Raw genomic sequence first — 18938 nt, 5'->3', positions numbered from 1 at the left:
TTCCTTTGTGTGCACTGAGACACTGTCCTTTAAAGAAGACGAGAATCATCAGTTGTACTTAACCTCATGTACATTTTATTTGGCCTACTTGATCCTTTTTTGTGATTTTTTTTTTCCCAATGTGAGAATTCACATTTTAAGTCATATTTGACAAACGAAAGCATTAATTCAGGATGCAAATGTTTTAAAACCCCCTCCATAATGCAACTTGATATAAAACCTTTAAGCCATACTGATTTTTATGACTGCTGTCTGGTAGTTTGGAAGTAGATGGCCGAATTGCAGCATCATTGGTACTGCTGCTTTTAGGCAGTACTTGTCCTGTACACATTGAGATTACCTCTTAACGAGATACTTTTATCATTTTCTCTATCATTCCTCAGCCTGTCTCTGAGGTATTTTTGACTCATTACGTACCTTTCCTTTTATGTTCTCTGATTCTAAGGTTGCCACAGATATTTGAAGGATTTCGCCTCAAAGAAAAAAGTTATTTTTTCGTTTGTGGACATTAGGAATTTTTTCTTACTGACACATTTTGTTAACATATGTAGGAGGCCCTGAAATTAAAATAAAAATATATATAGCCAAATTTCTCACTGAAGTGGAGAAGAATCCCAGAAACAGGTATATGGTTTAGGGGCTATGATTTTGCCTTACTGAATACCCTGTTCTTTCTTTAGGTAGCATGTGGCTTAAACCACACGTTGGCAGTATCAGCGGATGGCTCCGTGGTGTGGGCTTTTGGAGATGGGGACTATGGAAAACTAGGCTTAGGAAATTCCACTGCAAAATCTTCCCCTCAGGTCAGTATTGTCTTTAGGGTTTCAGACAATGCAGTTTTCATCTATGTCAGTGCTTCTTTTTAGTTGGAAATAATTTACCTTTAACATTTTAGTAATTCATAATGAAGTTTAGAAGCGTCTGTTGCTTACTCTTAAATGTCCCAACATTCTAGATCTTGATTTTATTTATTTTTTAATATTTTATTTATTTGTTTGACAGAGATACAGTGAGAGAGGGAACACAGCGGAGGGAGTAGGAGAGGGAGAAGCAGGCCTCCTGCTGAGCAGGGAGCCCGACATAGGGCTCGATCCCAGAACCCTGGGATCATGACCCGAGCCAAAGGCAGACGCTTAATGACTGAGCCACCCAGGCGCCCCTAGATCTTGATTTTAAATAAGCCATTAATGGCTAAACTGGATGTAAAAATTGTGCAAGGATAAGCCTTTATCCCCATACACTGGCTGAACAATGCAGGACCGTCTCCCATGTAGAGAAGAAATAGTTATAGACGTATCTCTAGGGTGTCTGAGGGAGGGAACCTTGAACAATCTTTTGTATCCTTCTGCTTGCAGCTGCCATTTTAGCAGATTATTACCCCTAATTTATACAAGTATGCGCCTCCTTTTAAAAAATAATAAGGAAATATAGAAAATAATAAATTAGAAGCTAATATTCACATTACAGAAGGTTTCTTGGCTCTGCGGAAGACCTTCTGCACAGTTCTTTCAGTGGGTTTTCCTAATACATTTAACAAACAGCATGATTTACAAATATTTAATGTATATTCAACTCCCGATGCCCTATCGTATATAATCTGTAATATCTTGATAGCTAGATTGGTGAATATTCAGCTAAGGATATGGAAAGCCAGGAAGCCGTCTCTGAAAGTAGAAAAAGTCTAACTGGGAGCAGCCCATGGCTTTACATGGTCTCATGTAAAGTTGTTTAAAAGGCTACAGGATTCTCTTTGGTCCCTGTTGCGCAGAGGAGTGATTCCACTCACATGAGGTCCCAGGGATTTTAGTCAAATGCCCCTCCCTAACACTCCCCCTGCCCCCCCGACACACAAATTCAGGTAAATTGTAGAGCAGTATGAGAAAATAACATTTAGGAGTGTGGATTTGGGTGGAAACAGGTGACAATGAGTATTTTTATTAGAAGATAGTCCTTGAGTTTATACATGCTAGTAGGCAATTTCAAAGGTTTTTTTATTTTCCTTTTTTAAAAGTTTGTGCCTTATACTTATATTTTGCAGAAAGTTGATGTCCTTTGTGGAATTGGAATAAAAAAGGTTGCTTGTGGAACTCAGTTTTCTGTTGCATTGACCAAAGATGGTCATGTGTATACCTTTGGTCAAGGTAAGGCATTTTCCAGGCATTACATTGCTTGTTTTGTGTATGCATGTATTATAGAAACATTTGCCTTCCAGTTTTATAGAAAGTGCTCTAAATAGAGTTATTTTTTTGTTATGGGTGGCCACTATGACCTTCATTCACTAGCTACTTTTCTCCTTTTTCATGAACTTTGTCATAAGGACAAACTCTCCTCCCCACTGATGGGCCTCTCATGCCAGAGCCTTCGCTCTTGCTAGAAGAGTCCCTGCCAAAGCCCTTCCCATCCTCCTTTCTGCTGCCTACACCGTGCTGCCATAAACACTTCTTGACCACCAGAGCTACTCTGGATCCTGTCCAATTCCCCAGCCCTTCCAGGGAATGGAAGTTCGGGTCTTAGGAATTCATAGGCATTCAGGGTTCAGATCTTGAATGGGTTCTTAATCCAAGCATCCACAGTGTGATTTCCTGGCAAATATACTCACCTTCTTACATAGAACTTCTTGGCAAGTTGTAGTCACTGAGAAATGTGTAAGGCAGATAGGAGGAGGGGGAAGAAATAAGTCATGAGGGAAGTTTCTAGTTTTGGCAGAACAACGATGTCACTGAGGACAGGGAGCTGGTTTTGGGGAACTAAGTAAGGAACTTAGTTTTGGTCATATTGAATTGGGGCCATATACTCAAGGTATATGTATGGAGATGTCTCGCAAGTTATTGGGGATTTGGATCTGGAACTCCACAAAGAAATTGGTTATAGAGATGTAGATTTGCATAATGATAGTATTTAAAACCATGTTAATAGGCTTTAAGAAACTCAGGGAGAGTGTAGGATAAAAAAGAAGTGCATAGAACTCTGGAGAATATGAGTGAAGGGCAGGTGAGCACAGAAGGAGGACTTGGGAGAGTTGGCTTTGAAAGGAATGGAGAGAGAGGTAGCCAGTGAGCCAGGATAGTGCAGAATCTCTGCAGGTAGGAGGCGCTGAGGACAGGTCAGCAGAAGGTTATGGGGGCTCCGGGGGTAGAGCCTGAGAAGAGGCTGCTGCCATAGGCAGTTAGGAGCTACCCATGGCTTTTGAGAACATAGCCTCAGTGCAGTGGTGAGAATGAAGGGTAGGCTGCAGAAGGTGGCTATGCCAAACAGTTCCAGAGGACATGGGCAACAGGGGCTAGCCTGCACTTTCTAGAAGTTGGGCAGCAAAGGTAAAGGGAGAGGTTGGCTCGAAGTTTGAGGACAAGACAAGTTGAGTGATGTCTTTTCTTAGAATGCAAGAACTATAGGGTCTTTCTTAACTATGTGCCAGTCCTCTCAAATAGGAGGATAATGGAGATGCCTCTTGGTTTGAAATAAGCTGCTATTTTAGATTTATTTATTTTATGAATAAGGAATCTGTGACATTTTGCAAAGGTGCTGTTTCAAACTTCATTCACTCAGAATCCAGTATCAGAATGGCAGCTTTTGCCATCATGAGTTAAATATGTCATTGCTATTCCACCAGAAAAGTTAAACGACTCATTAGAAAACATAAGACTGTGGTGTCCCATCCATAAATTTTCTCTTACTGTGTTTTCAGATCGCTTGATAGGCTTGCCAGAGGGGCGTGCTCGCAATCACAACAGACCACAGCAGGTCCCTGTCCTGGCTGGAGTGGTCATCGAAGATGTGGCAGTTGGAGCTGAGCACACACTTGCTTTGGCATCAACTGGAGATGTATATGCCTGGGGGAGCAATTCAGAAGGGCAGGTAAATATTTATCTTGCTTGTCCTCTCATATTCTAGAATTGTGACAGTGTTCTTCATTTGGGAGAGGGATAGGCTAGGAAACTCATAAGATCTACCACAATGTCTCACACACATCACTTTGCCATGGGATGGATTTATTTGTGAGTCCAGTTGTTCATGTCTCTCTCTTGATAGTGGCCAAGTAAATATTATACCATGGTTTAAAAAAATCTGATGGTATGGCAAAGTGATTAAGGGAATTAACTGAGTATATGTGTGTGTCTACACTCATTAAGGGCCTGGCACATAGTAAGCAGCAACTTTATAGGTATTTGCTACTATCATCATCATCGTTTTTATTGTGGTAATATGTGAGATTAGGTCCTGGGAGCATCAGTTGATCTGGAACATGGAAAGAATCAAACAACAATGCTTTTATATTTAATAATAGGACATAGTACTGTACATAGTGTGGTATACATAGTCTATTTGTGTTTGCGCAGGAAGTCTTGTCATCCCCATTCTACAGAGGAATAAACTGAGCCTCTGAGAGGTTGAGCGAAGATTCGAGAAGTTGCTATGTTCAGCCTACCCTGAATATGAAGGAGGGAGAGATCTGGGTGGGAGGTCTGGGATGCCTGCTGCTACAGTGGCTTTCAGCCGTGCGCGCAGAGCCACATCCCCGTCCTCCACAAATCCTCTCTGGCTCTGTCTGCCCACCGAGCCAGGGGCCCTCAAGTTCAGGGTCTCCATTGTTATTCATAGTAGCCTTAGTTTGACTCTGTGGTCACCTCATCACTATGTTAACAGGTGAGGAAGCTGCTCATCATTGTGGCTGCACATTTTCTTAATGAGAAGAGAGTTGCTGCTGAAGACACTTTAGGGAGGTCGCTGGCAGGGACTTGACATGATCCTCCCCTAACGATGTTGAGCTGCTTAGCCACTGAAACACTGGGTATCCCACTCACACCCTAAGAACAGAGATCTAGAAATGCGAATCTGCTACTGTGTATGTTTTTATAATTCTTTATTGTTGCCCAGGCAGTTCATGTTAAAAGGAAATCAGTGTATTTTAAATAAAAGCTCTATAGATCATTCTGTTACTTTTTTAACTTTCCAAGAGTTATTTCCTCTCTAGAAGTGGAATCCAAGGATGTGTTCCGTCATTAAGACTCATCTGCTAGATTTGGAATGGCCTTGTTGCAGCTAAGTTTTTAGGAGACAGTCTGAGCTGTGAGGACTATTCTGATAGAGATAATTAGAATTAATTTAATTATTTTGATGCTGTCACTTGGCATAGATATTTATTTATATCTGCTATCACCTAAGGCAGATTGCATCATCTTGACTTCCTCTTCCTCTTTTTAATTGACTCTCTGTTTTTGTAATTTATTCCCAGCTTGGCTTAGGCCACACCAACCACGTTCGAGAACCCACCCTGGTGACAGTTTTGCAAGGGAAAAACGTTCGGCAGCTCTCAGCTGGCCGCTGCCACAGTGCTGCCTGGACAGCACCGCCTGTCCCACCGAGGGCACCGGGTGAGAGATGAAATAGCCACGCTCCTGCAGCCTCTCTTTTAGTGGTCTCCAGCCGCACTGTCTGCCTCTCCCCCGGCTTATGCCTCTCTCTCTCACTCTCAGATAAATAAAATCTTTATTAAAAAAAAAAAAGGATATAAAGAAAATAAAATGTGTATTTATATACTTTACATTCTACTGCATACTCTCCATATTGGATCCATCTTCCATTCCCCACAAGTGTGGGGCATTTATCATTCCTTATGCATTTCTTTGCTTTTGGGCTGTTTCTCTCCCAGGCCCTTAAGCCCTTTCTTTAGACTGTTCTCTGGTGTGTCGGACTAGAGTTTCCTTGAAGCAACCTTGTGCCTGGGAACTCAGCATTCTCTTCCCTTTTTGCTGACCTCTGCTTCTAAGTCCTTGGGGAAGACTCACCATAGAGATTTTTTTCTGTTAAATACCCTAAGGGAGCAAATTAGGACTACCAAGTAGATTCCAAACAAGCAGGACATGTTTTCTGATTAGCACAGTCCAGAATGAGCAGTGCTGCTCACCCACTGACAGTTTCAGGTGCTCAGGGTCCTCTTCATCTTACAGAGAGATCTCACTCCCACTTCAGGAGAGAGGCTCTGCAGTGTGGTGGTTCAAGGTCCAGATTCTGGAGCCATGTTGCCTGGGTCGAATCCTAGCTTTTCCTCTTACCAACTGAGTGATCTTAAGACTCTGTTTCCTTGTCTGTAAAATGGGATGATAATAGCCCCTGTTGTAAACAGCTGTAGGATTAAATGAAACAATTTACATGAAGCTCTTAGAATAGTGCTCAGCACATAGAAATACTCAATAAATGTTAGCTTTTATTAATAGTATTAATAAAATTAATTGGGAATAAAAAACTGAGAATTGAGCTGTGCAAGTCTTTATTTACATGAAATTCAAATAAGGCAAATGATGTAGGTTTACTCTGTTTTTAAGAAGAGGGGAACCATGAGTACAGTCTTTGCTTCTACAGAGCTCTTATTCTTGCAGTACAAAGCTTTCATGAATCATGCACCCATAGCTTTCATTCTATCATGGTCACTTTCTGTCAGATCCTAGTAAGTGTGGGAGGTGCCTGCTGAGCTGCCCATTTTTATTTTCCAGAATTGCCTGCCTAGGCCTGGCTCACATCTTATGTTTTATGAAGATGGCAGCTATCGAATACAAAAGGAAGAATTTGGGGTTTTTTGTTTTTGTTCTTCTTGTTTAAGATTTTATTTACTTGAAAGAGAGTGAGAGACACAACATGAGCAGGGGAGAGGGGCAGAGGGAGAAGCAGGCTCCCCACTGAGCAGGGAGCCTCGTATGGGGCTTGATCCCAGTACACTGGGATCATGACCTGAGTGGAAGGCAGACACTAAACTGACTGAGCCACCCAGAAGACCCTGTTTTTGTTCTTTTGTGAAGGAACTATTTAAGTCCCATAGTTAAATGGGAAACTAAATTAAAGGAGAAAATAAGTTTCCATAATGATAAATAAAAAAAGATGTCTTGAAAACCAACACATATGCATCAAAACATAAAGATGAATTGATGGAGAGAGGAATTGATAAACGTGATGAAGCAAATACAGGCAAATATTAATTCTAGAATTTAGGTGGTAGGAATGGGTGTTCATTGTATACTTAGCTTCTCTGTGTGTTTGAAAATTTTCAAAATACTGAAAATGAAAGCAGTGCATTCTCCTTTACAAGTGTGTGCTTCCTCTCTTGGCAGGTGTGTCCGTACCTCTGCAGCTGGGCCTGCCCGACACAGTGCCACCGCAGTACGGGGCGCTCAGGGAGGTCAGCATCCACACAGCGAGGGCCCGGCTCCGGCTGCTTTACCACTTCTCTGACCTCATGTACTCGTCCTGGAGGCTCCTGAACCTCAGCCCTAACAACCAGGTAACGTGTCGGCTTGGGAAGCACTACCCGTGACGTGCTCACCAGGTCCCAGGAATATTTTTCCATGGCTAAAACTTTTTACTCTCAGCTCCCAAGAGGGGTAGAAAAGGCAAAAGTTCCATTTCCATTTTACCGCTGGTTTAGGAATAGTCCAGGTACTGATAACCATGCTGCTGGGCACAGAGTAGTCTTCCTTCTATGTTTTGGTCTGTCGAGAGCTCAAGGAAATACGAATGGCTAAGTGTGTATTTTCTGTAAAGTCCAACATGTGATTTTAAAACTCGAGCACACACAAGTGTTGGCACCACTGTCCCAGTGGCTCCGTAGATGAGTCTGACGCGTGCGGAGACGTCCTGATCGCCTCACAAATGAGCATTCTGGATCCTGTGGGGGGGGGAGAGTAAATTCGGCTGATTTGACCATCTTTATAGAACAGTCTAGTGATATAGGAAGAAAGCAAGCTGGCTATGTTTGTTGGTCTGTGTAATGTGTCAGCATGCCTGCCAAAATGTGTATCAGTTTGTAAAACTGTTAGAAATCCTTGGGTAACCAGTCATGGGGTATATGAGAGATTTGACAGATCATTGTTAGAAATAGGTAATCAGCCAGCCAGCAGAATACTGTGCAGCACTGAACAGAGTGTTAGAAAACTGTTTGTAATTAGCGGGAGAAATGTTTACAATAAAAACTTAAAGCGAGAAAAGCAGCAGAAAATTGCATAAGCAGTGTGTTCTCAACAATGTGAGAAATGTTTGCACACATGGAAGGGAACTGGAAGGAAACAGATGAGAGTGATCATGGAGGTTATGGAGGATTCAGTGTGTGCATGTGTGTGGGTCCTTTTCTGTATTTTCCAAGTTTTAAAAAATAATAATCGTATATTTTATCGGAAAAAAATATTTTTAATAGTTACTGCTATCCAGGTTTATACTTTTAAACCAAAAAGAATTATGTTCTAAAAGTGAGAAGCTGTTTTTTCTGGGAAGCCTTGGATTGTACCATCTCTGATAAGTTTCCTGTCTGTTACAGAGCAGTACATCCCATTATAATGCCGGGACGTGGGGCATCGTACAGGGGCAGCTTCGGCCTTTGTTAGCCCCAAGAGTCTACACCCTCCCGATGGTGCGCTCCATAGGAAAAACCATGGTTCAAGGCAAAAACTATGGACCTCAAATTACTGTAAAGAGGATATCAACCAGGTTAGCATATGTGTGTTTTACTAGCTAGCAAGCACTTTTTTTTTTTAAGATTTTATTTATTTATTTGACAGAGAGAGACACAGCAAGAGAGGGAACACAAGCAGGGGGAGGGGGAGAGGGAGAAGCAGACTTCCCGCCGAGCAGGGAGCCCGATGCGGGGCTTGATCCCAGGATCCTGGGATCATGACCTGAGCTGAAGGTAGACGCTTAACGGCTAAGCCACCCAGGCGCCCCTAGCAAGCACTTTTTTAGGTGAATGTGATTCCTAACTAATCTCTGTGAGCTTTTGCTTCCTGGGTTGCAAACTAGGAGAGTAACAGTGCTTACCTTAGTACCCAGTGTGGTCACAGTGGGCCTAGCACACTGTTCGGCTGTTGTTAAGCTGGCTTGTTCACCCTCTGATGGGAAGATACCTTCAAGTGATGGTTTGGGGAAGTTAGTAAGAGTTGTATTTCATTCTGTTTTCCTTTTCTTTTGAAGAGGACGGAAGTGTAAGCCCATCTTTGTTCAAATAGCAAGACAAGTAGTTAAACTGAATGCATCAGACCTCCGTCTGCCCTCGCGAGCATGGAAGGTGAAGCTGGTTGGAGAAGGGGCTGATGATGCTGGGGGAGTGTTTGATGATACTATCACAGAGATGTGCCAGGTATATTCATGCGATGTCCCCCTGATGAGTCATCTGTTCAGGTGGTGGCTATTTTACCATTTTCAGTGACTACTCTGTCTGACATGTTCTTATGAATGTAGCAAGGATGCATTTGTGAGCCTTACATAAAAATCATACTGTTAATGATGTAGAGGTGAATTATAGCAAGGGTTTGTGACATGACTTGTGAAGATACCTTCCCGAATAAATGTCAGTGCCTGACTCCACCAGTGACTCGCTGTCAGTCCTGCTCTAATACTGGTAGAGGAAACAATGATGACCCATATTTACATTTATGTAACGGACAAATCCAGGACCACCCATGTGCTCTGATTAATTCATGAAGTAGAACTGCCAGGCTCTAGCGGAATTAGAAAAATAAATGCTGAGTTTAGACGAGTTCTTATTTGGTATCTAAAGTGGCAGCTTTGCTTCCAGGTCAATTTTGACCCTTCCCGCTTTACCTGTAGCAGGATTTTTCTAATAAATCCTGTGACTAAAATAACTTTTGCCTATTGTTTGTTGGGTCTTTTTGAATATCACTGTGCCCTGCTCACAGATACCCCAACTCCTGCCCTGGATTGACTTTCTTATCTTAGTTCTGCATACTACAGGGTATTTTATACAAGGGGGATGTTTGTAATTTCACTTTAAATTAAAGCCACAAAAATTATAGAGATGGCCGGTTGTCACATAACATTATAAATTCCTCAAAATAATCTCTTTTCAGTATGATCTTTAATGTAACTAGTTTGTTCTCTTGATGCATTTGATTGTCATTTCTCAAGAAACTGTTCTTTCTTTTACAGGAACTTGAAACTGGTATCGTTGACCTTCTTATACCCTCTCCCAATGCTACCGCAGAAGTGGGCTACAACCGGGATAGGTAAGGCAGTCATCAGGTGCTTATCGATTATCTACAGTAATAAGGATAGCTCACTTACTGGGAACTTACTGTGTGCCACACACTGCTTTAAGTGCTTTACATATATTATCCCATTGAATCCTCATTAGAACCCAAAGGACTAGGAACTCTTATTACTCCCTTTTCACAGATAGGGAAACTGAGGCACTTCCATCATGATTCTATTATGGGACCAACTCAACGATAATATTGAGGGGTAGGAGAAACCCAGACTTGATAATGAAACCTGACTTATTTTATGTTTCTGAAGGCCCACATGGCCTCCCCGCAAAGAATTTTCCACATCAAAATTCATCAAGTCACAGCACTTAGTATTAGCAGTTCTGTGTTATACCTATATTTGCCAAACCTTGAATTTTGGATCCTGCTTCATGGAGTTGTAAATGATAAAATGAAATGATTTTAGGAAATAGGGCATCCTGGAGCAGGTAGCTCAGGGACTAATGGACCATGCAGTTGCTCTTTTATGGTTCTTCTGAAAATAATTCAAAATATGGTCCCTGTGCTGTCCAAAAGAGTAGCCACTGGGCCTGTGTGCCTTTTGAGCACTCGGAATGTGGTTAGAGTCACTGAAGAACTCCATTAAATTTTATTTAATTTGAGTAGCCACATCTGGCAAATGACTACCATATTGAACAGCACAGGTCTGGATGAATGCTGTACCTGTCTGATAACTTACTTCCAGTAGAAACGAGGACAGTTTTATTTGAAGTATTTCCTTTAATTTTGCAGGTTCCTTTTTAACCCCTCCGCCTGCCTTGATGAGCACTTAATGCAATTTAAGTTCTTAGGAATTTTAATGGGGGTTGCCATTCGCACAAAGAAGCCTCTGGACCTCCACCTGGCCCCTCTGGTGTGGAAGCAGCTGTGCTGTGTCCCACTCAGCCTGGAAGACCTGGAGGAGGTGGATCTGCTCTACGTGCAGACTCTCAACAGCATTCTTCACATTGAAGACAGTGGGATTACCGAGGAAAGTTTCCATGAGGTAAATCTTGGCCAGTCCATGTTCTGCTGGTATTGACTAGAATTCTTCTGTGGAAAACTCAGATCTGGTCTTCCCCTTGCTGTCTGATTGACTGATGGCATGTCCCATTGCTGCCCTAGCAGCTCAGCCCCAGAGGTTTAAAAAGATGCTCATGGGTAGAATTGGCACCAGGACCCAGCTTCTTCTGCTCCTTCCTCTTCGGTCCACTCTCTGCCTGCTAGAATGGACAAGCAAGGGAACCCCGTTGGAGAGGGAGGCCTGGGGTGACCAGAGTTCACCAAACCTGGTTTGAGGACAAAGAAATGGTTAACTACAGCCAGATGAGTCAGCACATTTCCTTCTGACCAAGTGGCGTGATTAGCTACCTCGATTCGTTTTTGTCCTTAAAATTCTTTTCTTTTTTTAAGATTTATTTATTTATATGAGAGAGGGAGAGAGTGAGAGCAAGCACAAGTGGGAGGAGCGGAGGGAGAGAGAGAATCCCAAGCAGATTCTGTACTGAGTGCGGACCTGATGCTGGGCTCGATCCCTTAACCCTGAGATCAGGACCAGAACTAAAATCAAGAGTCAGATGCTTAACCGGCTGTGCCACCCTATCCCTAAAATTCTTAATGTTGTTACTGTTTTGCTATATTTGTGTGTAATATACCTTTTTTTTCGTAAAAAAAAATTTTTTTTCTTCTTAGATGATTCCTCTTGATTCTTTTGTTGGCCAGAGCGCTGATGGCAAAATGGTTCCCATAATTCCAGGTGGAAATAGTATCCCACTGACATTTTCCAACAGGAAGGAGTATGTAGAGAGGGCCATTGAATATCGACTTCATGAGATGGACCGACAGGTGAGCTGAAATGTGACATGTATGCGAATGTTTGCAGTTGTTTTCAAACAAGAACTGACTGGTTACTGCTGAATTTGGGTATATGAACTACTGTGTCAGTTAGTTTGTATCTGTCTTTCAGCCCCTGTTCAGAGACTTTTCAGACTTTACCTCTGGGTTTCCTGTCTCCTTACTCAAGGCCTTAGGACAGCTCTGAATTGGTCACTGGTTGGATTGAGGCCAAGCTCTCAACCAGGTGTTTAGACCCTGCCTTCTCACTCATCCTCAGTTTTGTTTTTCTTCATCTCTTAATGTCCCCAACTCAGGGTCCGCACTCGAGTTGGGTCAGTCAAGGCCCATGCGAATAAACCCCTAAACACTGGTCTTGCAATCCCACATGAGTGCCTCTTTCCCCCTCCTGCTGAAGTCCCTTCAGGCCCCAGCTGAAAATACCTCTCCTCCACAGACCAGCTTTCCTCCAGGTCTGTAGCCTGTAGAAATCTTTTTTGTTACTTAGAAATTTCTCAAGATACCACAGTACTTCTATGTTGTGGTCTAAGAACTAGGCCACAGAGTTTGGATCTTGTTTCTTCAATTATTGCATTATAGAGTGTGTGTGTGTGTGTGTGTGTGTGTGTGTATCCTAAATATCCTTGTTCTGTGCTGACATGTAGTGTGTGTGTGTGTGTGTGTGTATCCTAAATATCCTTGTTCTGTGCTGACATGTAGTGTGTGTGTGTGTGTGTGTGTGTGTGTGTATCTCCAAATATCCTTGTTCTGTGCTGACATGTAGTGTGTGTGTGTGTGTGTGTGTCTGTATCTCCTAAATATCCTTGTTCTGTGCTGACATGTAGTAAGCATTTAATAATAAATGATGAGAATGTGATGAGTGACCAGAGAAATGAACATCCACCCCCAAGAAATGAGCATTTTGTCCAAAAATGGTTTTTTGGTTATACAGGCCTTAATAGCCACTTTAGTAATACTTTATTTGCAGAATATGCTAGGGTCTTCTTGAGAGCTAGACTGAGGCTCAAAGTCTGTAGTAATTTGAAGTGTATATATATTCTGGGCCTTCCCTCCTGGTTCCTTCTTTGACTCTGGCTTTGGCCCGAGTCCAGTCAGAAAACTGTTATCCCTTAGTGAGGGCAGGTCCTATGGGCAATGCTGTTTACACAGCCAGGGCTTAGGGTTTGTCTCCAGTTGTTCAGAATTTTAATCCTCAGGGTAAATAACTGACTAAAAATACATTAACTACCTCCTGCGTGCCAGGTGTGGGGCCAGGCTGCCTCATGTGCAGTTTTTCCTTCAGTGACTCTGTGACGGAAGGATTGCTGTCACCATCTCACAGGTGAAAGCACTGAGTTGGAGAAAGGACATGAAGTGCCCAAGGCAAAGCTAGGGTCCCAAACCAGGTTGAACTTTGGGGTCTAGGCTCTTCAGGTGCCAGCTCAGCTCTGCCGTGGCTTTGTTCATTTCTCAGCAGTGAGGGCTTCTTCCTCTTGGAACCCAGTGTTCTTCCCATAGCTGTCCCCATTTGTTCCCTGCCAGGCAGCCGGCCCCATACCTCAGCCTCATTTTTTTCCAGACAGCTTTTGGTTTGTATTCTGCCAGGCATGACAGCTTGTGTTTGGGCAAACTTTGGCTGGGGTCTTCCCTTTAATGCCCATCCAGACTGCCCTCACGGCCAGTCCTGTTCCCTGGCCCCGGCAGGACACCCTGGTACCAGTCACAGCCCCAGGGCCTTCCCCAAGGTGTGGCTCCTGCTTGGGTCCTCAGGCTTTTTCCTTTTGCTTTTTATCATCGATGGTTCTGAATTGGCCAAGAGCGAAGAAGTGTTTATGAGCAAGTCCTGAACAGCAATGAGTCTGTGTGTAGGGTGTGCATTGCTGTGCAGCCTTGGGGTGTTTTTGAAGCAGACTGTGGGTAGCCTCTGGCAGCTTCCCTTCAGCACCCCCAAGCCGACCTGTTCTCAGCACCGGGCTAGGAGAAGGAAGCAGCAGGTCACACAGATTTACAGGGAAAAATCTCATCATAGTCATGTGAGCAGCAGGTATTTGCGTCATTTCTCAGATGAGAAAATTAAAGTAAAAGAAGAGTCTGGAGCTGGGATTCAGACCCCAAGTCTCCCAATTAAATGCTCTGTCCTTCCTACTGCCTTCCTACAGGAGGCCTTGCTAGTTTTACTTTCTTCTTTGTACTTTTTTTTTTTTCAATGAGTACAAATAAGTTTTACCAAAAGGATATAACTCTTTTCAAAAGAAAAATATGAATGACAAAAACAGTAGAAGCTAGACACGTCCTCTAGGGGCTTCTTAAGCCTGCCGACGAGCCCGAGTAGCCCACAGAGCCCGGTGTGACAGTGCGCAGCCACACATGTTTAGGAATATAAGTGAGTGCAGTTGACAGTGAGGGGTGGGGGGTGGGCTGAGTTTTGTGGGGGCAGAGGTCAGGCTTCTCAATTGACTTGACCTGGGACCGGAAGGAGTGTACAAGTCCCACAGGTAGGGAGAAGCTCGGATAAAGGGTCAGCAGCCAGGGGAGTGGGCCATGTGCGCTTGGAGTTCTGGGGGACAAGTAGAGGGTTTGGGGAACGGATGAGCAGGTGGGAGGTGCCCAGTCTGCAGACACATGTCTGATGTACAACCTCTCCTGGGAGCAGGTAGCTGCCGTCCGAGAAGGGATGTCCTGGATCGTCCCTGTGCCGCTGTTGTCACTCCTGACAGCCAAGCAGCTGGAGCAGATGGTGTGTGGGATGCCTGAGATTTCCGTGGAAGTCCTGAAGAAAGTGGTGCGGTACCGGGAGGTAGATGAGCAGCACCAGCTGGTGCAGTGGTTCTGGCACACGCTGGAGGAGTTCTCCAATGAGGAGCGCGTGCTTTTCATGAGGTTTGTGTCTGGAAGATCTCGACTCCCGGCCAACACTGCTGACATTTCTCAGAGATTTCAGATCATGAAGGTTGATAGGGTAAGTAAGCTCCTCGGCCTTCCTCGTCATGTCTGCCCCACTGTTTCCTGGCTGCTTGCCTCTTGGGAAAACCACACTGTGACCCTCGAGTAGGCCTGCCAGTTCAGGCTTCATGTTTGGGATTTCCAGACTTAAAAAAAAAATCAAGCGGAAAAACTTGTTCAGAAACATAACTTGAGTGAAAAAAAGCCCTAACTGGATGTAGAAAGCACACTACAACCAGCAACCTTTGATAAATCCCCCAGTACCTTCCTGAGGGAAAGCTCAGCTTGGCAGAGCGCTTGTCATGCTGCCTCTGCCTCTTATTCCCTGGGCCTTTTCATCGTGTGACTGGTGCACTGGGATGTGGTCTTGTGTGTTTTCACGAAGATACTGACCAGCCCTGGTGCGCATGCCCCGCGGCTGCTCGTGCGGTGTGTGTCGTGGAGCAGGCGGGCCACTCCTCTCCGGCCTGGTAGGTGAAGAGCCCCAGCTGCCGTGACGACAGATGGCCAAGGAAGAAAAGGGCTTAGAACCTGCAGTGCACACTGCTGCCAGACACCTCTTTCTCATGCACCCATCTGACCATGTCAGTCTCCTTTCAGGCCGGAGGAGCCCCCATGCGTTGACTCCAGAATAAGTGCTGACTGCTTCAATCGCCTTAAATATTTATCTCCAGTCTGGTCTCTGCCCCAGCTTTCCGACGGCACCTCTTAACACATACCATGTTCTGGCCAGGACAGACCGTTTGCCTTTTTTTCCCGACACACCACACTGTTTCTAAACTTCTGTGCCTTTGTGTAGGCTGGTCCCTCTCCTTTACTAAGTTCTCCTTCACACCCCTTTCCATCTATGCCTGGCAAGTACTTACTCATCCTTTAGGCCCAACACACCAGTGTCCTCTCCTCCAGGAAGCCCTCTTGGATGCTTTCCTGCTGCCCTTGACCATTCTCGAGGGCAGACTTAGATATCCTTCTGTCCACCTCCAGGATACTTGGTACATTCCTTGAACCCAGCATTAAGTTAGAAGTGTTTGTGTTCTCTTTCTCTCTTTCCATCCCCAACTGCCCAAGAGCTGGGAGGTCCTCCGAGCAGGGCCCGTGCTGTTGATTCCAGAAACAGTAAGGAAAGTAGGGCCTCTTCACACAAGGACCCTTCCTGCCAGTTTCAGCATCTGCCTTTCTGGTGTTTTTCCAGTAACTATTCCTGGAGGTTGCTATAGCCAGAGCCATCCCTCCCCCAGCCGCCTGAAGCTGCCTGCCTGGGCTCCACTCCTGGGCTAGGCTTGCCGGAGAGGCCACGCACAGGAAGGGCTATGAAAAGAGCCTTTCCATAAATTTTCTACATGACTTGCCAGAAACTATAAGTTGTAAATCTGTTTTGTTGCTTCAGAGAGAGGTGGGTGGAGGCAACGGTTTGATTCTATTCAGCTCTGGAAAAAACCCTTGCCTTCTGTCTGTCCCAGGCTACCATCCCAGGGGTTAATCCACCACTAATCCCCTGCCTGAGGCTTTTGAGCCTCAGAAAACTGACCACGGTGGGTCCCTCCTTTGTGACTTTTAGACCATTGCTCCACCTTCCAAATCAGAGGCACCTATTGACATGGCCCTTCAGTGTCTTTGCTAGTTATGCTGTTCCTGCATTTGAGTTTTCTGTGTCCTCACTGGCTCGGGCCCTGTTAGGCTTCTGGGCCCTCCAGGCCCTCGTGCTCCCACCTCTTTGAAATGCACTCGCCAGGTGTAGGGTTCCAAGGAGGAGGGGGAGGGTTTCAAGGAGTTGAGCAAGAAAGAAAGGGCAAGTCCCTTTATTTTAAAATGTAAAAACTTACTATCATTACAGAGAGTGTGGAAGATGGCGACGTTTGCAGGGAGGGCCAGGGAGCATATGCCCCCCCCCCCCCCCCCCGCTGCCATAGCAGCCTCCCCTCCTGCCACCTCTGTGGCGTGCCTGTGGTGTTTATGTGCTGTGTTTGGCTCAGTCTGTCCTAAGCACTTTTCTGTTCTGCTGCTAGCCATCATGATTATCATTTTAAAGGACTGCGTCACTGTCCGTTTAACGGACGGACTAGGATTTAATTCACTGCTCCTTCCTCGTGTGAGCTGTGTGCCGGCAGCCGAGGCAGCCGAGGCAGCCGAGGCAGCAGAGGGCCCGCGAGGAGGGACGCGAGGAGGGACGGGGAAGGGTGGAGGCGTGCGGGGGCTCCGTCCCATGTGTTCTTTCCATTTCGCCAGCTGTTGGGGGCTCTGTGCCCCAGCTCCGGGTCTGCACCCTCCCGGTGGAAGGGAGTGGGCTCTGTTGGCAGCCCCTCCATGGCAGGCTGGGTGCAAAGCCTGTTCTCCCACGTAGTCCTGCCAGGCAGAGCTTGCTGGCGCTTTGCACACCAGGCGGGGGGGGGGGGGGGGGGCGGTGAGGAGAGCAAGGAAGCATGTTCGCCAGAAAACCCCAGAGCCCACGTTCCTTCCACCACAGCCTGGGGTCTCCTTCCCCTTGAGTCGGTGCTGCACTCCTGTCCGTGGAGCCCATCTCGAAAAGTGCTTTCCTGATTTGGGGGGCGTGGTACCAGGTTCCCTGCGCCCCCCCCCCCCCCCCCCCCCCCGCCCCGGACATCCCAATGCTGCAGTCACAGCTCCGGGTCTCTCTCTCTCCACAGCCTTACGACAGTCTGCCTACCTCACAGACCTGCTTCTTCCAGCTGCGGCTGCCCCCCTACTCGAGCCAGCTGGTCATGGCCGAGCGCCTGCGCTACGCCATCAACAACTGTCGCTCCATCGACATGGACAACTACATGCTCTCGCGGAACGTGGACAACGCCGAGGGCTCGGACACTGACTACTGACCACACGCGGGGGCCGCCGCCCCTTTTCTCAGTAATGCTCACTTCCAATTTCATGTGGACACACTTTTATGGTAACTACATAGATGTTTAGGAACATAAACCGACATTATAAACAGTGGCCACATTTAGTTACTCTAAATGTAACAAAGAAATTAGATGTTTTTATTTTTCTGTGATTGTACAAAAAAACGAAGTACTCTCAGTCAGGTTTTTCCCTCCACATTTTTGGTCACTTTTGATAAGTTTGCATGGAACCATTTTGGTGCATTTTTAGTTGGGAATGGTACATTTTTGTAAACCCACCCAGTGAACATGAAATTGTACATTGTGTATAATTGTTCATTAGAAAGGACAGTTTTACATGAATATTCATATATTTATTTTGTTTTAATTTGAATTGCCTGTGCAGGGTTCCTTATGCAGAGAAATAAAGCCAGTTCAGGAACCAGAGCGTGGGCTGCTTTTGTTACCTCCAGTGGAGCTTCTGAGAAAGAACGAGCTTTCGGGCTAGTCTCACTCTGACGGTGTTTTGACCCATCAGAAACACTCCTTCACACTGAGAGTGAGCTTGGCGTGGAGATGACAGAGCAGCTCCAGAGAGCAGGAAGCCCCTCCTTTCATTTATTCTGTCATCCTGGGTGTCCTACACTTCGTTCCCTCGCCCCAAGGCCCTCGCATCAGCCCCGTGGCCCATTCCCTCAGCAACCCCCTTCCTCCTCCTCTGCAGCTGGGTTGTGAGTGTAACCTGCTAATAAGAGCCTGTCCTGAGTCGCCCTGGGAGACCTAGTATGGGGTGCAGCTCCACTAGGCAAGGAGGAAGCTAACCAGAGTAGCATGATTCCAGTGCTGCCTGTGAGGAACCAGCGGTGGGCTTAAAGAGCAGGGCGGTTGACGGTAGCGTGTCTCTGCAGGAAGGGTGCAGGGTTCGGCGGGGGCCGCCATTGCTGGTAGGCACTCAGCGTGCACAAATGAGTGACCAGGAGAACGAGCAAGTGAGTGTGCGAAGTAATATGAGAACCAGTGAGTGGCTTTCATATCCTTGAATGGTGGTTGCTGGAGAGTTGTTCAGGGGGCCGGGGGAGGGGTCCCACTCTTGGCGCTTGAACGCAGCCCTTGAGGGCCCTGGGCAGCGTGCTCATTTGTCCAAGCGTGTCAGAGTGTGTGGTTCTGGAAGAAAGGGCCATGGTGAGAGCAGCTGTGAAGGCTCTGGCTGCTGGGAGTGGGAACAGGAAGAGAGGGCAAGGCCTTTGGGTGGTGTGTCTTCATTGACAGCCAGTTCTTGCCACAAGCTGTTCCCGTGTACTTCAGG

The 18938-nt window shown here is 45.7% G+C and overlaps 1 protein-coding gene across 11 annotated transcripts in view; it reads left to right on the top strand.

The window, feature by feature from the left end:
- The window catches only part of HERC1 (HECT and RLD domain containing E3 ubiquitin protein ligase family member 1), a 188963-nt gene extending 170889 nt beyond the window's left edge, over positions 1-18074 (top strand). For all 11 annotated transcript variants that reach the window (XM_088024837.1, XM_088024839.1, XM_088024831.1 and 8 more), the window contains 12 exons: positions 681-803; positions 2039-2141; positions 3686-3855; positions 5234-5372; positions 7104-7273; positions 8303-8472; positions 8953-9118; positions 9928-10004; positions 10776-11028; positions 11715-11867; positions 14509-14814; positions 17444-18074. In XM_088024837.1, the coding sequence (XP_087880963.1) occupies positions 681-803; positions 2039-2141; positions 3686-3855; positions 5234-5372; positions 7104-7273; positions 8303-8472; positions 8953-9118; positions 9928-10004; positions 10776-11028; positions 11715-11867; positions 14509-14814; positions 17444-17629 (2016 nt within the window). In that variant the 3' untranslated portion in view covers positions 17630-18074. The remainder of the gene's footprint in view (positions 1-680; positions 804-2038; positions 2142-3685; positions 3856-5233; positions 5373-7103; positions 7274-8302; positions 8473-8952; positions 9119-9927; positions 10005-10775; positions 11029-11714; positions 11868-14508; positions 14815-17443) is intronic.
- The last annotated feature ends 864 nt before the right edge of the window (positions 18075-18938 follow it).

The sequence above is a fragment of the Eumetopias jubatus genome, unplaced genomic scaffold (genome assembly GCF_037043125.1).
Source record: "Eumetopias jubatus isolate StellerSeaLion01/CBP00866 unplaced genomic scaffold, mEumJub1_p1.0 scaffold_7, whole genome shotgun sequence".
Classification (NCBI taxonomy): domain Eukaryota; kingdom Metazoa; phylum Chordata; class Mammalia; order Carnivora; family Otariidae; genus Eumetopias; species Eumetopias jubatus.
This window is presented reverse-complemented; position numbering and strand designations above follow the sequence as displayed.